The sequence below is a fragment of the Ursus americanus genome, chromosome 30 (genome assembly GCF_024610735.1).
Source record: "Ursus americanus isolate L20-20 chromosome 30, mUrsAme1.1.p, whole genome shotgun sequence".
In the NCBI taxonomy this organism is placed as follows: Eukaryota; Metazoa; Chordata; class Mammalia; order Carnivora; family Ursidae; genus Ursus; species Ursus americanus.
In genome coordinates, this window is record NC_142156.1 from 12,528,896 (window position 1) to 12,552,030 (window position 23,135).

Here is a 23,135-nt window from a genome sequence, read left to right on the forward strand (position 1 = left end):
AGGTGAGTCCCAGGAGAATGAGGAAGTGGTTCTGGCCAGAAGCAAAGGGAACCAAGGTTTATCCAGGGCCCGCTGCATGCCAGGTGCTTGGCATGCATTTTTCTCATTTAATCTCTGCCCCAATCCTGGGAGGGAGGTATTATTATTCCCAGATTACAGGGGGCAGTATAAAACCGTGGTTAAGCGCCTACAGTCTGCAGCACGCTGCCCTAATTTAGATCCAGGTTCACTCTCCACTAACTCTGTGAACTTGGGCAAGAGGCCTTACCTCCCTGTGCCTTAGTTTCTTCATCTGTAAAATAGGATAGTAATAGCACCCCCCCCAAGTGTTGGGGGGCTTACTTAAGGCAGCCAGGCAGGAACCAGAGCCCAGTAACCTGCATAAAAGGCACTCAGAAGGTCAGTGATGACCCTTTCAAAGGAGAGGAAAACAGGCTGGGTGAGGGCAGGGCCCACCACAACCAGACTGCGGAGCTGGGATCTGACACCTGACCACGCTGGAGGCCAAGCCGAAATCTCTCCTCATGACAAATGCAAATCCAAACGTTGTTCATAGTCCTGAGAATGTTTTCCAAGAAACCAAAGGACTTGGGCCTTGGCAGCACTCTTCCGGGGGGAAAGGAGACAATCAAAGTTTCCTTATCAGGTCCCAGACAGCTGGCTTGGAGCCGCCTTTGGATCCTCCAGTTTTCTGAATCCCAAAGTTATCTGAATCCCATCACATTTAAGATCAGAGAAAGGCCCATTATCTCCCCCCAAATCCTGAGTGTCCCTCGCCCATCTGTATCTTCACTAAGCACAGGCAACTCCAGCCTTTCCAGTCTAAAGTCCCCTGAGCCCCTCCCCCTCGTCGGCCCCTCAGGGTCTCCATTAAATCCGGATCGCCGCTAGAAACTGTAACCCGGCAGGAAAACAATATTCACAAGGAAGCAGACAAAAATAAGTTGCCTTCCAGAAAGCCCCTTGCAAGGGTCTTTCGGGTGCGTGCTTCTGAGCCCCTCTGGGGCTAAGGACCGACCCCTCTAACCCCCAGCCCCAGCTCCATCAAGCGTTCTAGAGGCTTTAGGGGGCGCGTTAGGGTCTGGCCGGGAAGCCCCGAGCTGGGTGGGGGCGTGTGTCGGGTGTACTCAAATCCGAAGCCTATAGGTGCCGAGTCAGACCTGAAAGTGGGCAAGTTGGGTTGAATCTGGCTCTGTCATGAGATTTTGAATCAACCCACCTCCCCCAAACAAAACAATAGCCTCGGAATATTTTTGAATAATGCAGCCGAATTAGAGATCAGCTTCATCCAAAACGGCAAGCAAGCCTGCTTCCCTCGCCAAATCGGAAGCGGAGCTGAATTCAGGAAAAAGAGAACGAGAAGGCCTTCCCTCGCGCTCTCCGCCTCCGCGGGGGTCCCGCGCGACCCCCCAAGCCTGGGACCTCGGCGGCGGGGGCCCGGTCGCATCCGAGCGCGCCGCGCTCCTCCTCTCCTAAACGCGCGCCCTCTCGCTGCCGGCGCCTCTAGGGTTAAAAGTTACCTCTCGGTTTCTTCTGCCTGCAGCCCCCCCCCCGGGGGCCGGATGATGTAACCCCCCTCCCCGCGCCCTCCCCGCCCCCCTCCACCATGTGACACTTTAATTAATAATAGCGCCGTCAGCACAACAAACGCACAACACAAGGAGAAACTTGGTGTCCAGGGGAGGCCCCCGGCGGCTGGAGCGCGGCGGAGGCAGGCGCAGAGGCCGGAGGGAGCGGAGCCGAGGGGCGGCCCGAGCGCGGGGAGGGAGCGAGGCGAGCGGTCATGTGCCCGTGCCCCCTGCACCGCGGCCGCGGCCCCCCGGCCGTGTGCGCCTGCAGCGCGGGCCGCCTGGGTCTGCGCTCGTCCGCCGCGCAGCTCACGGCCGCTCGGCTCAAGGCGCTCGGCGACGAGCTGCACCAGCGCACCATGTGGCGGCGCCGCGCGCGGAGCCGGAGGGCGCCGGCGCCCGGCGCGCTCCCCACCTACTGGCCCTGGCTGTGCGCGGCCGCGCAGGTGGCGGCGCTGGCGGCCTGGCTGCTCGGCAGGCGGAACTTGTAGGAACGCGGGGCTTCTTGGTGGGGCCGGAGCCGAGACCCAGCCGGAGAGAGCAACAGGTACGCGAGCGAGCGCCAGGGCGCGGTGGCTGGGGACTGGTCACGCCGGGCAGGCTGGGGAGCGCCAGAGCGACCGACAAGTTTGCTTTCTTCTCTTCCCATCTCTTTCTTCCCCTGCTCCCTTCTCTCGCCAGGATCGCCAGCCCGCCTCCCCTCCAGTTCCCATCTCTCGTTCCAAGTGTCAGGTACACTGTTTCTGTCCTCTTCTCTCGACTCCTTAAGCGCATCTTGCCGCTCTCTCCAATGGGATGGCTTTGGGGGTGGGTGGGGAGACTTTAGCCTCCACAATCCCCACCAGCGCCTCAAGTAAACACGCAGTGCAAGTAAAGTGTGTTTGCAGTGAGGACGTAGTTACATGCCACGCCAAAGAATTATGATCTGTCGCGGGTTTAAGGCAAGTCCCCGGTCCTCTTCCAAGTCCTGTGCCGCTCCTAAGTCGCCTGTCTCCGAACCCCCTTCTCCCTAAGTAGCATTTCCTTCGTTTCTGTTCCCCGTTCTCCCGGAGCGCCTCTCTGGACTGCCTCCTCCTCCAGGTTTCCGGAGGAGCTGTCTTTCCCCTACGTCCCCGCGCACTTTGCAGTTTCCCTCCGCTTTGCCAACTTCTTCACTCTTTCTGCAACGAGGTGTCCCGTTTAAGGAGCTTGGCCTCCTCTTCACCAGAAGGTTGGAGCTGAGATGGAGGAGGAGGTGCCCCCAAAGTGGGCTGGGATCTGAGGCTGTTGGGGAAACCCCAAGGGGAAGTCTTAATAAAAGAGCATTTATTGAGCTCCTTCGGGTGCTAGGCCGTAAATGTTTAGGGAGGGAATGTTTGAAAGCTTGCGGTATGCTAGGCACTACGTGCTGGTGGGCGTGGGCAGTGAGTATTGAGCGCCCACTGTGTTTGGTACAGGTAAGAGAAAGGTACTGAGCGTCTTCTGTGCACTAGGCCCTTGGGGCTGGGGAATTATTGAGCACCAGCTGTGCGCCTAGGGGAGCAAACGTGTATGGGATTGTCTTCTCAGATTCTGGAACAGAGCAGAGCTGCAGAGAATGGGGAAGGAGAGAAAATCACCCTGAGCCCACCACAGGTGGATCTAGGGCTGGAAGGTGAAGGTCGAAGGTGAGAAAGCCAGCGGCCCCGGGGTGCCACGACCCACAGATGCCGAGCGCTGGGTCCCTGCCGAGCGCTCGGTCTCGGCCGAGCCCTGCCGTGCGCCGACACCCTGAGAAGCTGGCGCGGCGCCCGCGGGGAGAGGCGGCAGCCGGAGCGTGGGGGGTGGCAGCGCCCGGGGAGCTGCGGGGGTGCGCAGGGTGTGAGCCGGGAGCGCGGGTGACAGATGTCGCGTGGGCCGGCGCAGCCCGGGCGCTGGCGAAGAGAGGTGCGTGCTTCGGGGCGCTCTCTGTCCGGCTCCCGGAGGTCCCATCCGCTACTCCCCCATCGGGGAGAGTGGCTGCCCTCGGCCGGAAGAGGCCAGGCTGGGGCTGCAGAGTCCCAGGGACAGGAATAATATTTTGGACCGGGCGTGGGGGTGGGGGCGCACAGAGAAAGGGAGTTGAGAGAGAGACGCGAAGCCCAAAGCCTGGAATTTAGGGAAAGGCGGAAAGAAAGTGGAAGGAGAGGGAAAGAAAAAGCGGGCGGCGAGACCAGGAAGGAGAAGATGGGGGAGCTGGAGAGTAAGAGAAACTACCTGGAAAACAAGTTGCAAGACAGTGGCAATGTGAATTAGAAGCAAGACGCTGCCAGAGGAACCCGTAGGAGGGCCCGGACGTGGCTTCCTATGGTGTTGGGGTCCAGGCGAGGATGGGAGAGCGCTCCCTTCCCAGGACTGGGCGGTGCAGGATGCTAGGCTCCCGTCCCGGGGGCGCACAGACTGGGTGCGCGTCAGGGCTGGGGGTGCTGCAGGGCCGCGGGGAGGAGGCTGCCGGCCGGGAGGGGGCAGGAGACCTCGGCTAGGGCACGCGGGGAGGACCCAGGGCGCCACTCTGCGCCCGGGACGGGGGAGGAGCTGGGAGACCGGGATCCCACGCGGCAGGGGAGGGGTCCGACAGCAGTTTCGCTGGTGCGCCCTGTGCAGATAATTGTCGGGGTAGGGTTTATGACTCCCCCTCCTCACTTCCCTTCTGCTCCAGAGTTCCGGGCTGCTTCTCGACTCCAGGCTACCCCTGGGTTCTGCTTCCTCCTGCCGAGTCCCGCCGGGCGTCCCCTGCAGCCACACCCTGCTGAGTTCTCTCTCCTCAGGTGCCCTAACCCGAGAATGCCCGGCTCAGCTTTCCTGCAGCGCCGCGCCTCACTCCCTCGCGACACCGGTGGAATTGTGTACCACCCGAATGCTGCGCTCCGGTCCGGGGGTTTGCCGGCCTTGGGCTCCCAGCCTCAGTCCCTATCCCAGAAACTCGAGTTGGGTGCCCGCCGCCTCGTGCCTGCAGCTCAGGCCTTGCGTGTGCGTTTGACTTAATTGGGGGAAACCCATCTTTTCCCAGCCTCTCCGGTAAGTTAGGAAGAAGTAAAAGAAAATCCACTGGAGAAAGACAGTTTGTTGAGTTCCGTGTGTGGTCGTCTCCACTTTTCCTACCCTAGAGGAGAAGTGGGGATGCTCGTAGGATACTTTAAGTATTTCAGCCCTATAGGGCAGGCAATTCTTTTAGGCATTAAGGGTGAGCTTGGCTGTATGCAGGACAACAGTGAGCTTGGCTGTATGCAGGACAGACTTGTTTTGAGCCTCCCCTGTGAGCCCGCAATGCTTGTCTCAGAAGTCATCATTAAATAAACAAACACACACGTGAGACTCAGTTTTCCCCATATTTAAAGTGGGGACAATAATAGTACTTCACAGCAAAGGTGTTGTCAAGAGGGTGAAGTGAATTCACATCCAGAGAGTTCTAGAACAGTGCCGGACGCATAAGAAGTAGATACAAATTTGAGCTATCATGCTTAGGATTGTGCATTTAATAGCTTTCTTTCCCAAAGCAGACGACATTCTGCCATTGTTAGGGGGCAATTCCCAACCAGCCCTACTTGCCCTCTTGGGGGAGCAGGGCCAGCTGGGCCAAGATAGTACAGTGGTAAAGAGCATGGGTTTAGGGATCAGGTGGGACTGGATTTAAGTCCCCGCCCAGAAACTTGCGGGCTGTGTGACTTTGGGTAAGACCCATAACCTTTCAGAGCCTAAACTGGAGCTGTACCCCTTCTAGGATTGTCGGAAGGCTGATAGGACAGCTTCCACTTAAAGTGCCCAGTGCAGTGCCTGGCACTTAGCTCTCTCATCAGAGGCTGTTACGAAATGGGTAATGCCATTCTTATTATTTCAAAGGGGAAACTGAGGCAGAGAGGGTTCACTTGAGTCCCTCTGAGTTTCTGTCTTTGAGCACACAGCCCCCCCCCAGATGATTTGGGGGGGTGCAGGGGAGAAGACACGGGACAGCAAGCAGAGGGGGCGATGAGCTGTGAATTCCTGCACTAGAGAGATTCCCTTTCTGCGAGAGCCTCATGGGAGGCTCCTTGGAGGCTGAGGAGGCCAGGAAGAAGATGGGTGTGATTTAACCAGTCACTGCGCAGCGAAGATGCTGGAGAGGGAGAGAGGGAACAAAAGATGAGCACTGGCTGGCGGGGGCGGGGAAGGAGGGAGAACTGTGCCTTGGGAGGGGGCAGGGAGAGAGAGAGAATACAGCCAGGGAATCTGGCTGGGAGAAGGGGCCACGGTGGGCAGAATCTTGCCTTGGGACTAAGAAGAAGCAAGGGAAGAGGACTCTGCAGGCCCAGGAGGTGACATGGTCAGCAACAAGGGAGACAATGGGCCAGCAGCAGCCTGCTTTAATGAATTAGTGACAGCCTGGCCTGCCCACCAGACATGCTAACTGGTTCTTGGCAGGTACTTTGGGGACTAAGTGGTTAAACCTGGAGGCACATCCCTCCAGCCTCCCACCCAGCCTACTGCACCCCTGCCAGGATTACTTCTAGAGCTTGAAAGCCTAGACCTGGGGAGGGAGCCATCCAAAAGGAAGGAGACAGCTGTTGGGGAGGTACCCCCCGGGAAGGGGCCAGATGTGCAGGACCTTGGCAGCCTGCCCACCACATGGTCCCTGTCTGGAGTCACCTGCTTGCCTAGTGAGAGGCCAGGGCACAAGTGACTGGGCTGTCAATGTAAAAACAGCTGCACCCGGGGATAATTAAATACACCCCCAGATGTGGGCTGTGTGGATCTGACAACCTCTGGCTTTTGACAGGCGGCTTTTCAGACCTATACTGGGGGGAGGGGGAGGAAGTGGGGGCTTCCGTTTCCCCTCTGGTCATCACCAGTGTTATGTGTGCTAGGATTTCATGGGAACAATGGGATGCCTCACCACTCATGACTTGCTTGTCACATAGTAGGTGCGCAATAACTATGTAATAAAGAAATGCATCAGTCAGCAACTATGCAAGATAGTATTCCCAGCTTCGGCTTCTTCCACTTACTCAGCTATTCATTATTGAGTACGTGCTGGATGAAGGGCACGGTGGTCACAGGAAGGACCAAGACATAGAAGGCCCTGCCCTCGTGCACATTTTAGTGGGAAAAGACCGATGATAAGTTAATACAGATCCTTCTGGTTACTATTGCTCTATAACTAGTTGCTCCAAAGCTTCGTGGCTTAAAACAGTTGTCTGATTATGTTATACATTCTGTGGGTTAGGAATTCGGATGTGGCATAGCAGGGGTGACCTGGCTCTGCTCCAGGCTGGCTGGGGGCTGGGATCATGGTGGGCATGGGGAGGAGGAGGTGGGGAATCTTCATTTCACCTCCTCTGTGGCCTAGGCTTTTCCACAGCATGGCGGCCTCACGGTGGTTAGATTCTGACCTGGTGACTCAGAGCCCCAAGTGCGGGCTTCCAGGCCACCAGGTAGAAGCTGCTTTGCCTTTTTTTTTTTTTTTTTAGATTTTATTTATTTATTCGGCAGAGATAGAGACAGCCAGCGAGAGAGGGAACACAAGCAGGGGGAGTGGGAGAGGAAGAAGCAGGCTCACAGCTGAGGAGCCTGATGTGGGGCTCGATCCCACAATGCCGGGATCACGCCCTGAGCTGAAGGCAGACGCCCAACCGCTGTGCCACCCAGGCGCCCCCTGCTTTGCCTTTTCTGATCCGGCCTCAGAAGTCGTTTAGATTAGAAGTAAGTCACAAGCCGGCCCATATTCAAGGGGAGTGGAATTAGACACCGCCCCGTGCGGCAGCGGCAAGGTTCAGAACGGCACGTGGGACAGGAGATAATGGGGCCATTTTTGGGTTACACAGTCTAACACAGAGATAATTTCAGAAAGTGCCAAGGACTCTGAAGGTATTACAGGAAGGTAATGTAATAGAGAGCCCAGAGGACTCCTTACCTGAGGTGGTTAGGGATGGCCACTTTCAGGAGGAGCAAGGGGACCGGTGACTTGAAGGACAAGAAGGAGCCAACCACGTGAAAGCCTGCAAGAAAGGTGTTCTGGGGAGATGATAGCAAGTCCAGTGGCCTGGGAGGGGAGACTTCGCTCGGTGTGTCTGAGGAGTGTGGCTAATGCCACATGAACCTGGGGAAGAAGTCTGAGAAATAGGGAGTGGCTAGATGGGGCCATGGCAGGGAGGCCAAGTTTGGTTCCAAGTTCAATAGGAAGAAGGCGGAGAGAAAACCAAGCCAGAAAGCTTTCCTCAGTCCCGGATTCACAAGTGCAGATAGCGAATGAGCAGGTGCTTTGCAAGGGGGAGGGGGAGAATTAGATGTGACTCAGTAGAGAGGACTTTGGTCCATTGTCATGCACTTGCATGATGCATTGAGCACCCGCTACAAGCCAGGTGCTGGGATGCAGGGCTGAAGGGATGGACGAGTCCCAGCTCCTGGCTCAGAAGCTCCTAGACTTTGGGACCTGGAGACCCTGGCTCTGACTCTTACCCCAGCCTCTCAGTGGAAATGAATGAGTTCACCTTCTGCCAGGGGCTGAGCGATCCTGATTCCTGTACCAGTTCACAGACGCCCAGCCCTCAGTACCCTCAGCATGTTGTGGATACTGGCTGGATTTCCATCACATAAGACGTGTCACCATTCAACTCAGCCTTGTCTGCCTGTCTCCTTCCTGCCCTAAACTGGTGCCCCTGCTATTGGGTGGGCGAATCTGTGTTTTAACCCACATCAGTGAAATGCATCCTTTTATTACTGCTGGATACCCAGGGAAGGAGGAATCTCCTTTACCCTCCCGTGCAGAGAAAATTGGCTGCCCCCACAGAGTGTTACCATCATTGAACCTTTGCTCCGCAGACCACAGGCTTGGGCAAGACGGAATTAAAATGCTTTGGGAAACTTTCTGTAACACCCCCCTTTTTAAAATAGCTTTTTCTTGATTGCAAAAAATAGTACAAGTCCCTTAATAAATAGTTGAAGAATTCTGAATAGGAGACAATTTTGTTGATTGTTTTTTTTTTTTTTAAAGAATTTATTTATTTATTTGACAGAGATAGAGACAGCCAATGAGAGAGGGAACACAAGCAGGGGGAGTGGGAGAGGAAGAAGCAGGCTCCCAGCGGAGGAGCCCGATGTGGGACTCGATCCCATAACGCCGGGACCACGCCCTGAGCCAAAGGCAGACGCTTAAGGACTGTGCCACCCAGGCGCCCCTGTCAATTGTTTTTATCTTACTACCCACTGTTAATGTTTCAATAGGCTTCTTTCCATTTTCAAAAATGCATTGATGGGGACTTCAACACATGGGATCACTCGCTGTAGATATTTATTCTCTGTAACCTGACTTCTCCATGATAGCATGACATTTCTCCACGCCTTGTAATATTTTCTATGACACACTTAGACGTTGCTCACTATTTCATTATCTGGTTGTTCCACCATTTACCTTCCCAATCCACTATTGTTGGACTTTTAGATTGTTTCCAACATGATGATAAGCCTTCTTGTGTATAACTCTTTGGGCACATCATGGATGATTTTCTGTTTTTTTTTTTTTAAGATTTTATTTCTTTGAGGGGGCATGGATGAGGGGGTAGACAGAGAAGCAGGCTTCCCTTTGAGCAGGGAGCCCACTCCCAGGACCCTGGGATCATGACCTGAGCTGTAGGCAGATGCTTAACTGACTGGGCCACCCAGGTGCCTCCATGGAGGACTTTCTTAAAAATGCCTCCAAGTGGAACTTTGCTATCAAAGCATATGTAAACATTCTTTCATTGTAATGGTTGTCTAAAGGGTATAAAACCTTGTAAAGATCCAGCGGGGCTTTCTAGACAAGCATTGCCATTTATTCCCATGTCTCAGTCACATCACTGGCTTCTGGAGTTGGATGTTACCATCCTCAGCTAAATCTGTGGTTTTTTGTGTGGAATGTTCTTCGTGGGGCACAACTGTGGGTATTGCTGGAGTGCCTGAGAATGCAGAGGAATGTCGGGGGAAGAGCTCCAAGTCAGTGCAGTGTTACTAAGGGTTTGGAGAAGCTTCCCTGCCTGCCTGGCTCTGCCTATCACCATGGTACATCCAGGTACCATGTGCATCTAATATTCTTCAATCTAACACATGGTACCTAATAAATACTGAAGGACGCTAACATACTGATGATGGGGAAACTTAGCTTTCGGTGGGGGGCGGTCTTCAGAGAGTGGGAAAGTGTCAGGGGCAATGGAATGGATGTAAGAAGAGGGACCACTTTCAAAGACAGCACAGATTTAAAATGTTTTAGGTGGCACACCATGGACCCTAAGTCTTGATTCTGAAAAAAAAATTTTTTTTTAAGATTTTTTATTTATTTATGTGACAGAGAGACAGCCAGCAAGAGAGGGAACACAGCAGGGGAGTGGGAGAGGAAGACGCAGGCTCCCAGCGGAGGAGCCCGATGTGGGACTCGATCCCGGAACGCCGGGATCACGCCCTGAGCCGAAGGCAGATGCTTAACGACTGCACTACCCAGGCGCCTCTTGATTCTGAAAATTTAACCACTGGTAACTGTTTATCGTATTCGCCCAGATTTAATGTGGAGGCAGGACAGCTTGGTGGAAAGGGACATGAACTCTGGAGTCAGGCTGACTTTTGGATCAGGTCCAGATCTGCCATCTACCAGCTGTCCCTCTACCTTCTGAGCAGTATGGGGCACGTCACTGATGTTCAGAAAATGGTAGAAAATGGTAAATGGGAGTGTGGGATATGTGTTGTTCTTATTTGGGATAAAATTCAGTCTGTGGGCCTGTAGTATGGTGGGAACGTATAGGGGACTTTTTAGAGCTTTTGGTTTAAAGCAGTTCCCAGTCTTCCTCTTCCACTCTGTGGCTTACCAGCAGCCTGCTTAAGCCACTGTACCAGGGCTGGGGGAACCTCCAGGATAGGACTTTCCAACCTGGGTGACACACTGGCCTCCAGGTCCCATGATGGGGCCAATCATGTCTACTTTGCCCATCACTAGATCCCAGCCTGGGCATGGTGACTGGCACAGAGTGGGCATCCAGTAACTACTGAATGAATGAATGAATGAATGAATGAATGAATGAATAGATAAATGAATGAATTTGGGAAAGGCCTCAAGGAATTTGGGAGCCCCCCAAAATCACACATAAAATTGGTTAATTTCATACTCCTGTGCTTCTCCCTACTTGAGAGAGAAACCAAGGCTTTGATCCAATCCTCAAAAGATCTATGACCCAAAAGGTCACCATTCTAGAAATATAGCCAGAGCTAGACAAGCCGTTAGAGACCACCTAACCCAACTCCCCTGCTTTCCAGACAGGGAAACTGAGGCGCAGAGATAGCTGCTGAGGGTTAAGATGAGGTGGCCTTCAATGCCACCTGACTCTGTCTAAGGGTGTCCCAGTGTCTGGGCAAGCGTTCCAATTTGGTGGTCTTCCAACTGAATCTGGCCTGCAGTTGGGTTTTGTTTGACTGCCATGTCCCCCAGCACTGAAGAACCAGGCACTTTCTTATAGAAGCCTGTATTTCTAGTTTTTCTTGAACAAATGGAAAGATCTGACAAGACAGAGTCTGTATTCCCATGTGGCAGCAAAGGCTTGGATGAGTATCAGAAGCCCCTTTAGATGGGACACAGACCCTCTCCTTACCCTGACCTCTTCTGGGCACACCTCACTGGATCCTTGCATACATTTAAATTTGCAAGCCCTGCTTTAGGGGACCACTTTGTCAGACGTCCCTTGATGCATACGCACACCCACACACATACCCTATTTTAAATAAGTGAGATCATCCCTTCATGTTGCTCTGTAATCTGCTTTTCCCCCACTAAAAATAGACTGCTGATCTCTTCCCATGTCAACAAAGAAAGGTTTCATCATCCTTTTTAGTGGCTGCATGGTGTTCCATTGTTGGATGAACCATGATTCACTTCTTTGGTCACCTCTTCAGGGACATTTATGCTGTTTCTCATGTGCTGATAGTATCAATGAGGTGTATTCTTGTTGGACAACTTTGCAAAGAAAAAAAAATAAGTGAAGTTCCTAGCAGTGAAATTACTGGGTTGAAGAATGCGCACATTACAACATGGGGTACACCCGCCAAGACTACTTTAAAAAGGTCTGCCTATTTCATTCGGTGTGAACTCTCTGCTGCCTTGCTGCCCCCCAACCCTCGGTGCTACCCTCTGGAAGTCCAGTGAGTGTGCATTCACGGTCCACCTGCTATAATTTCAGAGTGGCCAGAAGCTCTCAGTTCTCTGCTCTCCCCTCACAGATTTTACATAATCAATAACTACTCACTAAAACACTGACGATCGCTCACTGATAGCCTTGGTAACCACTCACTGAGACACTGATAACTTCACTAATAGCAGGGCACGGGGTACGGGGGAGTCACCATCACTTCCTGCAGCTGCCAGTGGCCTCTTCCTCTCTCACATGCCTCAGATCCAGCCTTCTGCTTTTTCTTTTTAAAAAACATTTATTTATTGGGGCACCTGGGTGGCTCAGCCCGTTAAGCGCCTGACTCTTGGTTTCAACTCAGGTCATGATCCCAGGGTCCTGGGATTGAGGCCCATGTTGGAGTCTGCTTCTCCCTCTCCCTTTGTCCCTCCCCCCCTGCTCATGCTCTTGCTCACTATCTCTCTCTCTCGGATTTATTTATTTATTTGAGAGAGAGTGAGAGTGAGAGCAAGAGCATGAGCGTGAGTGGGGGAGGGGCAGAGGGAGAAGGAGAGAGAGCATCTCAAGCAGACTCCCAGCTGAGAGCCCTAGGTGGGCAGCATGAACTACAGGGATGGAGACTATAGACATAGACCAGAGCAGAGTTCCCTCTAGGAGGATTCTGCACGGAGACCTTGTCCGCATGATTGTTAGGTGCTAGGACCGCCTGCTGGTCCCGCCTGAGCTCCACAGTCAAAATCAGCACCCTGAAACCAAAGACGGAAAGTGGGGAAGTTGCCACCATTATTCACTTGCTCACGTATCCACTGTCACCCAGCAGGTTGAAATGAGCATCTGCTCTGTGCAGGGCATTGCGATGGGCTCTGGGGACATAAGGATGAGGACGAGAGACACGGTGTCTGTAAATGCCCAGGAAATATTCAGGGAGGCTTAGGGGTGGAGTGAAGGGGGCTTTCCTTTTATTTCTACACCCTTCTCTGCTGTTTGAATTTGTAACTTAACACTTGTGCAAATAGCAAGAGCAAAAAATATATTTTTTAAAATTAAATATTGAGACCTCTTAGGAGGGGACGCAAGAGACCTCATCTCCGATATAGGAAGAAGGGAGTGAGCCTCTGGCTTGATCTGCTGCTGCAGTGGGGCTGGCCATTCACAGCTTCCTGCCTTTGCGCCCACAACAGGGCGACAGCATGGTGGCCCGGGGAGGCAGGACCCCAAGGTTCCATGTTCTCCCCTCTGCCCGCCTGCCCCCGCCCCACTGTGTGTGCAAAGTGGAAACAGGGACTTTTTTTTAAAGGCAAAATTTCATGAATCTCTTCAGCTGTGAGCTTTGGTTGTGAGTCAGCATTTGAAAAAGTTTTTTATGAGCCAAATTTGAGGAAAAACATCTCAGGGGCAGGATAGTGGCTCAGAGCGGGTGGTGAGCTTTGTTTTTCAAAAATACAGCTGACCCTTGAACAACATGGGTTTGAGCTGCACAGGTCCACCTATATGCAGACTTTTAAAAAAATAAATACAGTACAGCACTCTTCCATACGATTTTAATAACTATCTTTTCTCTAGCTTACTTTATTGTAAGAATACAGTATATAATACACATAACAGTATGTGTTAGTTGACTGTTTATGTTATGAGCAAGGCTTCCAATCAACAGTAGGCTAGTAGTAGTTAAATTCTGGGAGAGTCAGAAGTTATACAGGGGATTTTCGGTTGTGCAGCGGGGTCAGAGCTTCTAACCTCTACGTTGCGCAAGGGTTAACTGGAGTTTTATTTGTTTGTTTGTTTGTTTGTTTATTTATTTATTTATTTATTTATTTGAGAGAGAGCAGGGGGTGGGCAGGTGGAGAGTGAAAATCTTAAGCAGGCTCCACACTCAGCATGGAGCCCGACGCGGGGCTCGATCTCACGACCCTGAGATCACAACCTGAGCCAAAATCAAGAGTCAGAGTCTTAACTGACCGAGCCACCCAGGTACCCCTGTGCTCTTAACCATTATACTCTCTTGCATATCTGTACACCTCTTTATTTGGAGATATATATATATATATATATATATATATATATAGAGAGAGAGAGAGAGAGAGAGAGAGAGAGAGAGAGAGAGATACCTGGATCTATATACACACACATACACATATTCATTAAAGGAAAAAAGATCTGGGATCATGCTATTTGGCCATTTGCTCTTTGCAGTTAAGAATCGTCGCACACCTTAGATCTACCTCTTTCTCAGACGCGTTAGCTAATTTGTTAATCCAGTGTCCTTCTGATAGACATATGGGATGTCCTCAAAGTGCTGCAATTACAAATAAAGCTGGAGGGCACACGATTGAGTGTATTTAGGCGACTACTTCTGTGGGCAAGCTCCCCAGCCTACTGTGTCCCATTTGAGATCCCCAGAAGCGTGCGTACAGGCGCCCTCTCCGACTGTGGGCCGTGGTGACAGGGCCTCCCCTGGCCGCAGCAGAGGCGTGCTTCTGACGTCCTTCTGTCACTAGGGACACCAACCTGCAACCAAGACATGAACAGGCACGGGCATTTGTCCCTGTAGCTGCGCTGGGAAGCCCTCAGAAAGACGTGTTCTGGGCTTAATGATTTGCAGGTCGGAAAAGTGAAAATCCTTTGCTGTCCTGCCTGGTTTTGCAAGAATATACCATTCCTCCCGTGGATGGAGCTGATCCGTGCCATTAGCATAGAGTTCCCCTACCTCTCCCCTACCTCCCCTACCTCTCCTGATTGTCATCCTCCCTTCATTGACAGTAATCAGCTGACGTATCTATGCAGACTCACTCCGCGTAACTTTGGGATCTGCTCGGCATGGTCCCCTGATTGAGCTCGATGTGCCACTGGCCTTGTGCTTTGCTGTGGCCCTTTCCAACTTAAGTGATCCTTGCTTCTTCCAGTTGTGAAAAATATATGAATGCATCTCTTAAAGGGCCAGTTTGAATCCCGTCTCCTTTCTGAAGCTTTCTTGGTGAGCACAGCCACATCCTGACTTCTGGGCTATCCATACGTCTGTGGACAATGGCCTTTCGCAGTTCCCGCCTTGGGCACATCGCGTCTCCCCGAGGAAGGCTGGAGGTGCATTGAGGGCAGGCACTGGGCCCTTATCTAGCACACGAACAGTGCTGAACACAGAGTCAACATGCTGAGAGCACACAGATGAGGCTCCTTTCTCTCCTCCATCCTTCCTTTCTGTGCACGCTGAAGGCAGTGTAGTTATCTTAGGCCACTGCTGCGGGGTTCCACTGACTTTTCAAAGATCAGTGTGACTAGGAGCCAACAAAGTGCGTTTTCAGGGGTTACAAAAGCTGATTTTTGCAAACTAAATGGAGTGTGTTTATCAGCCGAGTCGGATGACTGATTCGTTATCCCACGAAAACACAGGGCAGCAACACAATTACACAGAAGTCCTGCTGTGCTCTCGTGGGATAGAAGGGAAACGGGGGCTTAGGTGGTGACAGCGGTCTTTTGCCTCCGCCCGAGCTGGTCAGAGCTGAAGGACTGAGGTCACTGATTTGGATCCTGACTAGTGTCAGCTAATGTAGATTGTGGGGTCCGTGGGATTAGGACTCACTTCGTTTGTGCATCATACATATTGACTAAGGGTCCAAGTAAGAGGCAGAGAGGACCCCCAAGCTGAGTAATCAGAGAAAAATTTAGTGAGGGTTCGGTGACAGTGTGGACAGGGTTTCACCAACCAAGGAGGAGTAATGCAGTACCACTGGGCTGGCCGCAGAGGAGAGCCGGTCCACCCCGGCCTGAAGGGCTGAGGCGAGGGAGGAGGAACCAGAGCCTGGAGGGGGTCCTGGAGCGGGGCCTGGAGCGCAACCAAGAGTCTAGCCCAGCAGGCGCTATGGCCAATCTGTGGCCAGGATGGGAGCCGGGCAATACATACCCTGGTCTTGTACCCCATCAGCGCCTTCTGCTGACTAGACCCAGCGGGAAAACCTATTGTGCAGTTCGTACCGCATAATATCTCGGATTCTGTCCAACTCAGAAAGTGATCTGTCTCCCACTTCGTGTCCTACACCACTTGATCTGGACTGCTCACATGGCAATTCTCCTGCCACCTGCTTTGGACTGATATGCTGTCCTCTGCGAACTTCTAGCCCCCGGCTAACTCTCCGTCCTCACCCCTCTCCGGCCTCATTGCCCAGGCCTTGCTGGAGCCTTGTCAAGAGCCTTGACCTGGTTGGGGTATTTCATTGCTCTGTTCTTGCCCTTGTCCTGCTTCTTCCTTTCCTCCCTGCCACTCCCCCATTCGCTTCCTCTGCTCCCTCTTCCTCCTCCTTCTGATATAAGTCACCTGCCAGAAAACCCATCCTTTCGAAGTGTACAACTCAATGGGTTTTTTTTTTTCATTATACTTCCAGAGTTGTACCAGCCATCCCCACAATTGATTTTAGAGCATTTTCACTTCCCCCACAGAAACCCTGTACCCATTAGTGGTGACTCCCCAACTCCTTCCTCCCCACAGCCGTGGACAACCATTAATCTGCTTCTGTCTCTAAAGACGTGTCTCTGGTGGGCGTGTCACCTACGTGGAATCATACAGTATGTGATCTGTTGTGTCTGGCTTCTTCCATTTAGCATAATGGCTTCAAGCCTCATACACACTGTAGAGTGTCAGCCTTCTTTTTGTGGCTGAATAATACTCTATTGTATGACAATACCCCATTTTATTTATCAGTCGATGGACATAGGAGTTGTTTCTGCTGTTCGGCTGTTATGGGTAATGCTGCTATGAACAGTGATGCACAAGTTTTTGTATGAATATATGATTTTAAAAATTTTATTTATTTATTTATTTATTTACTTATTTACTTACTTACTTACTTACTTACTTATTTGCGAGAGAGAGACAGCAAGAGAGAGAGAGCATGACCAGGAGGGGAGAGGGAGAAGCAGACTCCCTCCTGAGCAGGGTGCCCGACATGGGACTTCATCCCAGGACCCTGAGATCATGACCTGAGCTGAAGGCAGACGCTTAACTGACTGAGCCACCCAGACACCCTGAATATTATAGTTTTTTAAAAAATTTTTTGAAAGGTTTTATTTATTTGAGAGAAAGAGACAGAGCACGAGCGGGAAGAAGGGCAGAGGGAGAGGGAAAAGCAGACTCCCTGCTGAGCAGGGAGCCTGACATGGGACTCGATCCCAGGACCCTGGGATCATGACCTGAGCCGAAGGCAGACGCCCAACTGACTGAGCCACCCAGGCGCCCCTGTATGAATATTTTTGGATTCTTGGGGGTATATGCTGTTTTTTCTGCCCTACCTGGAATGCCTCACCTTACCCTGGCTCATTCCCTAGCATCCCTCAGTCCTCCACAGGAGTTGGCCTCTCTCTCTCTCTCAAGAGCTCTGACTCCCCCTTTCCCTCACGGGCTCCCACAGTTCATGTTCATCCAGACTGCTCTCCACATGACAATGTCACTGATACCAAGTTCTTCTCATGTCTTTCTGTTGGCTTCTGAGCCCCTTAAAAGGCAAGAACTATGTCATTGGGGGCGCCTGGGTGGCTCAGTAGTTAAGTGTCTGCCTTCGGCTCAGGGTGTGATCCTGGCGTTCTGGGATCGAGCCCCACATCAGGCTCCTCCGCTGGGAGCCTGCTTCTTCCTCTCCCACTCCCCCTGCTTGTGTTCCCTCTCTCGCTGGCTGTCTCTCTCTCTGTCAAATAAATAAATAAATAAAATCTTAAAAAAAAAAAAAAAAGAACTATGTCATTGGATTTGTAACACCTAGCATGGTTCTTGTTATGTTTGGTGGTGAATGAATGAATGAATGAATGAGAGCAGAGACTGTCCTACAAGCCTGCCTTGAATATGGATCTGTGAAATGAATAGATGAAGGTCCTGTCCCTGATCTGGAGGAGAACAAGGCAGGGTGGTTCTACATTCTCTTTTTCAATCACAGAAGATACTTACATCTGAAAACAGAAATGGGGATGTGTGCGCACAACTGTTTGTTTAGGGAAGGCTGCTGTGTGGACAGGGCTTTAGCTGGGGTGGGGTGGGCACTAAATCTAGCTTCTGGGGACCCTTTCCTCCATCTCAGAGCTCTGTATCTAGCAGCTTTCTCCCATCCCCCTCCACCTCCCGACATTCGACATTCGGGGCTGGCTGTACACAGGCTGAAGGCACTGACGTCATCCCCAGCAGCTGTCTGCACGTGCCTACTGACCGAAATGCCAATCTTTATTTCTGCAGGTTGGTGAAAACCCTGTGTCCTTGGAGAAAGCCGGTTCCTGTTTTCCTGAGGGGGAGCCCGGAGCTTGAAAGGCCGCAGTTGGCACTTCGAGAAGGAAAGTGGAGAGGAGCCTGGAGCGATAGGAGCCACGCGGAAAGGGACTAGGGAAGCCCTTTGCATATCCAGCTGCAGAAACAGACACCCCAATGCTATTTACATACAGCTCTCTCTATATAAGAAAAACGAAAATATGAATATTACTATTCAGTGCATGTCTTGTCGAGGACACAGTCCCCTCCCTTTTCTGCACCTTCCCATGTGAACTTTGATACTTCCGTGTCTGGGGCACTGGAAGAGAGACGCCTACTGCGTACCTAGAGAATGTGCAAAGACTGGTGGGAATTAGCCCCAGAGTCGACCGACCACCTGGGGAGGGATGCTGGTGGAATAAGTGATGAAATTGCAAAAGGCAAAGTAGAAGGAAAAAAAAAGAAAGCGCGGAGGACAAGGGGCCAACTCTGTAGGGGCAGTCTGGGATTCCTCCATTTTTCAAAGTCTTGACAAGTCCTCGTCTCTCTGTACCTGTGTAGGTAGATAGCCAGTCCCACTGTCACATCAAGACAAATGGGATTTTTTTTTTTTCCTACCAGTCTGGTGGATCTGGTGCTTCTCTTAAATTTTGCTGGTGCTGTGTTCTTGCTGGTGCTGCCGTGGCGTTCTGTTGCCAGACTGCAAGGCCAGGGGAGAAGAGAGATTTCTATTTTGCTGTTTCCCCAAATTCTTTTTTTGTTTTTTTTTTTAAAGGGACAAGTCGCAAAAGTGCCACTTGAGAATCTCTGCTCTTTCTCTGTGGGGGTGAAAAATCCAGAGGTGTTTTGGAGCAAACCTTGGGGTCTGGGAGGGACGAAGGGAGGGAATGGTATTGAGTGCTTGCTGGTTACTGAGGTGGAAAGCTGACCTCATATGTGACTTGTTTGCTATATTCTCTACCCCCGAGAAAGTATCCTGGGAGTTCAGCCCATGGCCTCCCCCAGTCCCCAGTGGGATTTCAGGGCATAGGTTTTATGGATTAAAGAGCCAAGAAATGGCTACATTCTGGTCAAAGGTGATTTATAAGCAAGAGGCACTGGGGGAGGGAGCCGGTCATTTAAATGAAATGCACCAGCATCTCTATGACTGACAGAGAGTCTGATTTTTTCCCCCCAGGATGAGCTATTTTCAGAAGTTTCTAGAAGGGCTAAAAAAAGATGTGTGCTGGACCGAGACTTGGCTGCAAAGACCCTTCAGGGAGCAATGATTATTTTTTGCTTTTATTTTTTAAAAATGCAAAAAAACCACAAAAACAAAAACCCAGGTATTATTCCTCTGTGCTGGGTCTCACACAGCGCCGTGTACAAACCCGAGATGGTGGGGTGCCAGGTTGCAGGGTCAGACTGTCATTCTGCAAGGCTGGATCTGCAGGTCACCACCCAGTCCCTATGGACAGGGGGTCCACTGGGCTGATGAGCAGACACCCTTGCAGTTCTAAGAAGCCAGCAGAGGGATCAGCCGTTGTTGAGGCTGACACGGGGCTGAATTATTCCCCACAGGCTTTGTTGAAAATTACCAGGTCCTTTAGAATGCAGGACCTTTCAGTGCTGTTGCAAGACGCGAGCTGTCTTTCTTTCTTTTATCCATGCCTTATGTTTTCCTAAAGAGACCTTTAAAGACAAATGTAACCCAAAGCTGCCAAGGGTGAGGGCAGCCCCCACCCCCATCCCCACCCCCAGACAGCTTGTTGATGGAGAACTTGCTTCCTTTCATTCTGGGGGCCCTCCCCACAGTTACATTTGCAGGGGGTGGGGGGGGGTAGACAGGGTCTGCAGAGAGCAGCAGGCGACATCCCCACCAAGCCATAAACTTAGAGAAGGCAAATTAATGAGAATGATATGAAACACAGTCTCTGCCTCTGTATCGTCACTTTCCGAGCCAGACACTAGAGTCTTTCCAGCCCAGCCCATGTGCTGGGGAGGGGGTTTTCATTACTCTAATGCTATGTGATCATGGCTCTCTGCTGCCTTCAGGCTGCACCTTCAACACTGCAGTGGGGTCCTGCTGACCATCTAGACACAGGGGAGAGGGGAAAGGTCAGAGAATCCCTTTCTCAGCCCCGACTTGCCTATTAGCTTCAGACATTTCCGCGGGAGGAAGTGCCCGGATTGGCCGTTTGGGGCAATTCTGATTTCAATGAAGCCACACTGCTGAGAACTGGGCACCCTTGACCTCCTGATGGAGCTTTACAGCCAAGTCCCTTGTACATATTCTCTTGTATTAATAGAAACTGTGTATTTATCTAATCCTGGCTTTTTCTTGCACATCATTAATTTGAGTGCACTTCTCGACTGCCCCGATTTTTGACAAGGGGTTGTTTTTAATGCTTGTTTTTATATGAGATTTGACTTCTTGATGGACATTTGTATTAGGAAATTGAAGCATGATATATATGTATATATCGTCTCCACCGTCTCTGAGGGTGCATTACTTGGATTGCATGAGATAGTGGGGTGGTGGTTTTTTTTTTTTAAATATTTCCACAGTGTACAAAGTGCTGGCACCATCCCTCCCTCTCTCCCCCGCTTTTCTCTGGCTGCCAAGGAGTCATTGATTTTGATTAGCTTCACTGCAGAGCGTCTGTGAAGAGAGGGAGAGGGAGGGAGGCTTTGAAATAAATTTTAAAAAAGACCTCATATCGGGTTTCAGCAGACAGCAGTGTGTGTGTGTGTGTGTGTGTGTGCGCGCGCGTGTGTGCGCGCGCGCGTGTGCATGTCCATGCAAAGCAGAGGGAGGCCTCTGAGATCATTGTTTAGGTAGCTTGCTGCATAATGAGGTGAGGAGCAAACAGAAGGGCCTCCTTCCTGATGGTGCTGGTTGCTCTCAGAGGGTGGGGGTCCAGGAACCACAGGGATTGGAGCCTCCTGGGACTTTAACCTTCCCATTCCAGATTAGATCCATTCCCTTCCTGAGGCTTCTCTCCCCATCCCCCATAAGCAAGTAAGATCTCTTTACCCCATTTCAAATTTGGGGTTCCATTTCACGATCCTTCTGGCACAGATGTAGCTGGAGTGACAGGTGTCTGGGGGGAAAGCCCCTTTCCCTCTCTGGCTGCTGTCCATGGTCCTAGGCCATGAGCATCTCCTAGAACCCAGTTCCCATTTTGTTTCCTCTCTTTGAGCTACTGGAGACTGCTTTTCCATTTCTTCCAGTGGTCTCATTTAAGAAATTCTTTTCTATTTTGATGAAAAAAAATGGTGATTTAAACGATATTGTCACCGAACAATGTGACTTTGGTTTCATAATTTATGTAGCTGATCTCGTACTATTAACCATGTTTTTGACAGTGATAAAATATCACTTCCCCTAGTTGGGAAATTGGGGGAGTCCACCTCTGATCCCACACCAGTATCTTTTGGGGACACTGGTTGGCCACTGTGGACTTTTTGAGTGTCCACCTGGTATCAGAAGCTGCAGTGATCAGAACGCAGGTTTTGTTCTTCTATATTGGTACCAGTTCCTTTTCTGAATCTTTCCTTAAGTCAGCCTGAGCCATTCAGAGAGTCAGAAGCTGCTTGGGGGGTGAGGGGGGGACAGGCTAGACAGCCTGGCCTTGTCCCATAGTGATGGAGGATGTAGATGGCAAAGGTGTCATTTTAAAGCTTAAACCAAAAGTTTTGTTAAAAAAAATATTAATTTGTTCATTCAATACCTATTTCTTGAGCACCTACAATGTGCCAGGGTGTATAATCCCACCTGGGAAGAAACTTACATATGGAGCATGGAGGGGCAGTCCTGTTTGGAACCAGACAATGCTAATTGTCCCTTTCCAGTCTGGTTCAAGGTCTTTTAATACATTTATCAGGTCATCCCTGTGACCCCAAGCCTTGCTGGCAGATTGTTCTATAGTATTTGTATTTACTGAGCACTGCATCGTCATGAAGGCGATTCAAAAGCCTGTGACCTCAACTCACTCCCAGCACGAAAAGACTGGTTCTTGCTGCTTCTCGCGGTAACGAAAGCCACCATGTACAGTGTGCTCACCAGCCCTGTGCTGAGCGCTTTACACGTTTCCCCTCAGTTATTCCTCATACCCGTTCTGGAATACAGTAGTTATTTCCATTTTACAGTTGAGGAAGCTGAGACTCAGAAGTTTTGCAACGTAGCCTAAGGCTGCACACAAAGAGTGAAGTGGCCGAACCGAGATTTGAACTCAGGTCTGTGTGACATCCCCCCTAACCCATGAGCTAACTGCCCTGCCACACTGGATTCCCTCCTGAGCTGCTCCAGGGCATTGCTAGTTCAAGGGCAAGCACAGCCTGTGGCCCAGCAGGGAGCAAGGGAGTCTGACTTAGACCCACTATAAGGAGTGTTGCATTTGGAGACACTTCAGGACAGGCTGGATGGTTTAGTTGGGGATTTTATGTATCTGTTCCCTGCCATTTGTGTCCATAATTTCTATAACGTCCCTGGGAGGAGCATCTAGTTTGCAAACAGGCCCTGTTCAACTTCCTAGGATATGCGAAGCTTTTTTTACCTCTCCTGTCCCCTCCCCGACCTGAACCCTGAAGTCTTTTGCACTGTAAGTGCCCAGGAGCCTATGCGTGTATGTGGCAGGGATGGCTGTGGGGGTGTTTGGAACCTCAGGCCTCTGGCTCAGCCAGAGAGGCAATAAGCTTGGGAACATTGTGTTCTGGGTTCTAACCTTGCTGGTTTGTTGTGCTCTTTTGTAAGAGGAATTTCGTACCTTGGAGACGCTTTGTACATATTTGTAATGACTTTATTAAAAAACGGGTTGTGTGCTTCCAGCCAAAGGCCTTTGCGTTTTCATTTCCTTTTGAAAGGCTGGTAGTCCTCAAAGATTATGGGAGGATCTGGCTGCGTACCCCAAACTTCCCTCCTTCCCTGGGGCAGAAGGCCACACACTCATCACCCTTGTCTGTCTTATTTCTGAGAACTCTCCAAGGGGAGGATTGGTCTAAACAGTACCCTTGGGTTGGCCAAGAGGTTGAGAGAACTTGCCTGACAGTTCAAGATCAGTGCACAGATCCCTCACTTACACGTGGCACCACACAGATAAGCTCATGGCCGTGCAGACCAATGTCTCCAACTATGGACACATGGGTCTCTCTTTCACCTACATTTACCTGGTCTAAGATGCTCTGAGCGATCAAGTTGTAGTCTTTTCCTAAGAATGGTGGGTTGAGGACAGGCTGTTTCTCTAGATAATA

At 51.1% G+C, this 23,135-nt stretch overlaps 1 protein-coding gene across 1 annotated transcript; it reads left to right on the forward strand.

The window, feature by feature from the left end:
* Window positions 1-1,673: 1,673 nt before the first annotated feature.
* On the forward strand, window positions 1,674-22,704 carry HRK (harakiri, BCL2 interacting protein). Its single transcript, XM_087857314.1, has 2 exons — window positions 1,674-2,115; window positions 17,895-22,704. The coding sequence occupies exon 1, from the start codon at window positions 1,784-1,786 to the stop codon at window positions 2,057-2,059; it is 276 nt and encodes a 91-aa protein (XP_087713440.1). The 5' UTR covers window positions 1,674-1,783; the 3' UTR covers window positions 2,060-2,115; window positions 17,895-22,704.
* The last annotated feature ends 431 nt before the right edge of the window (window positions 22,705-23,135 follow it).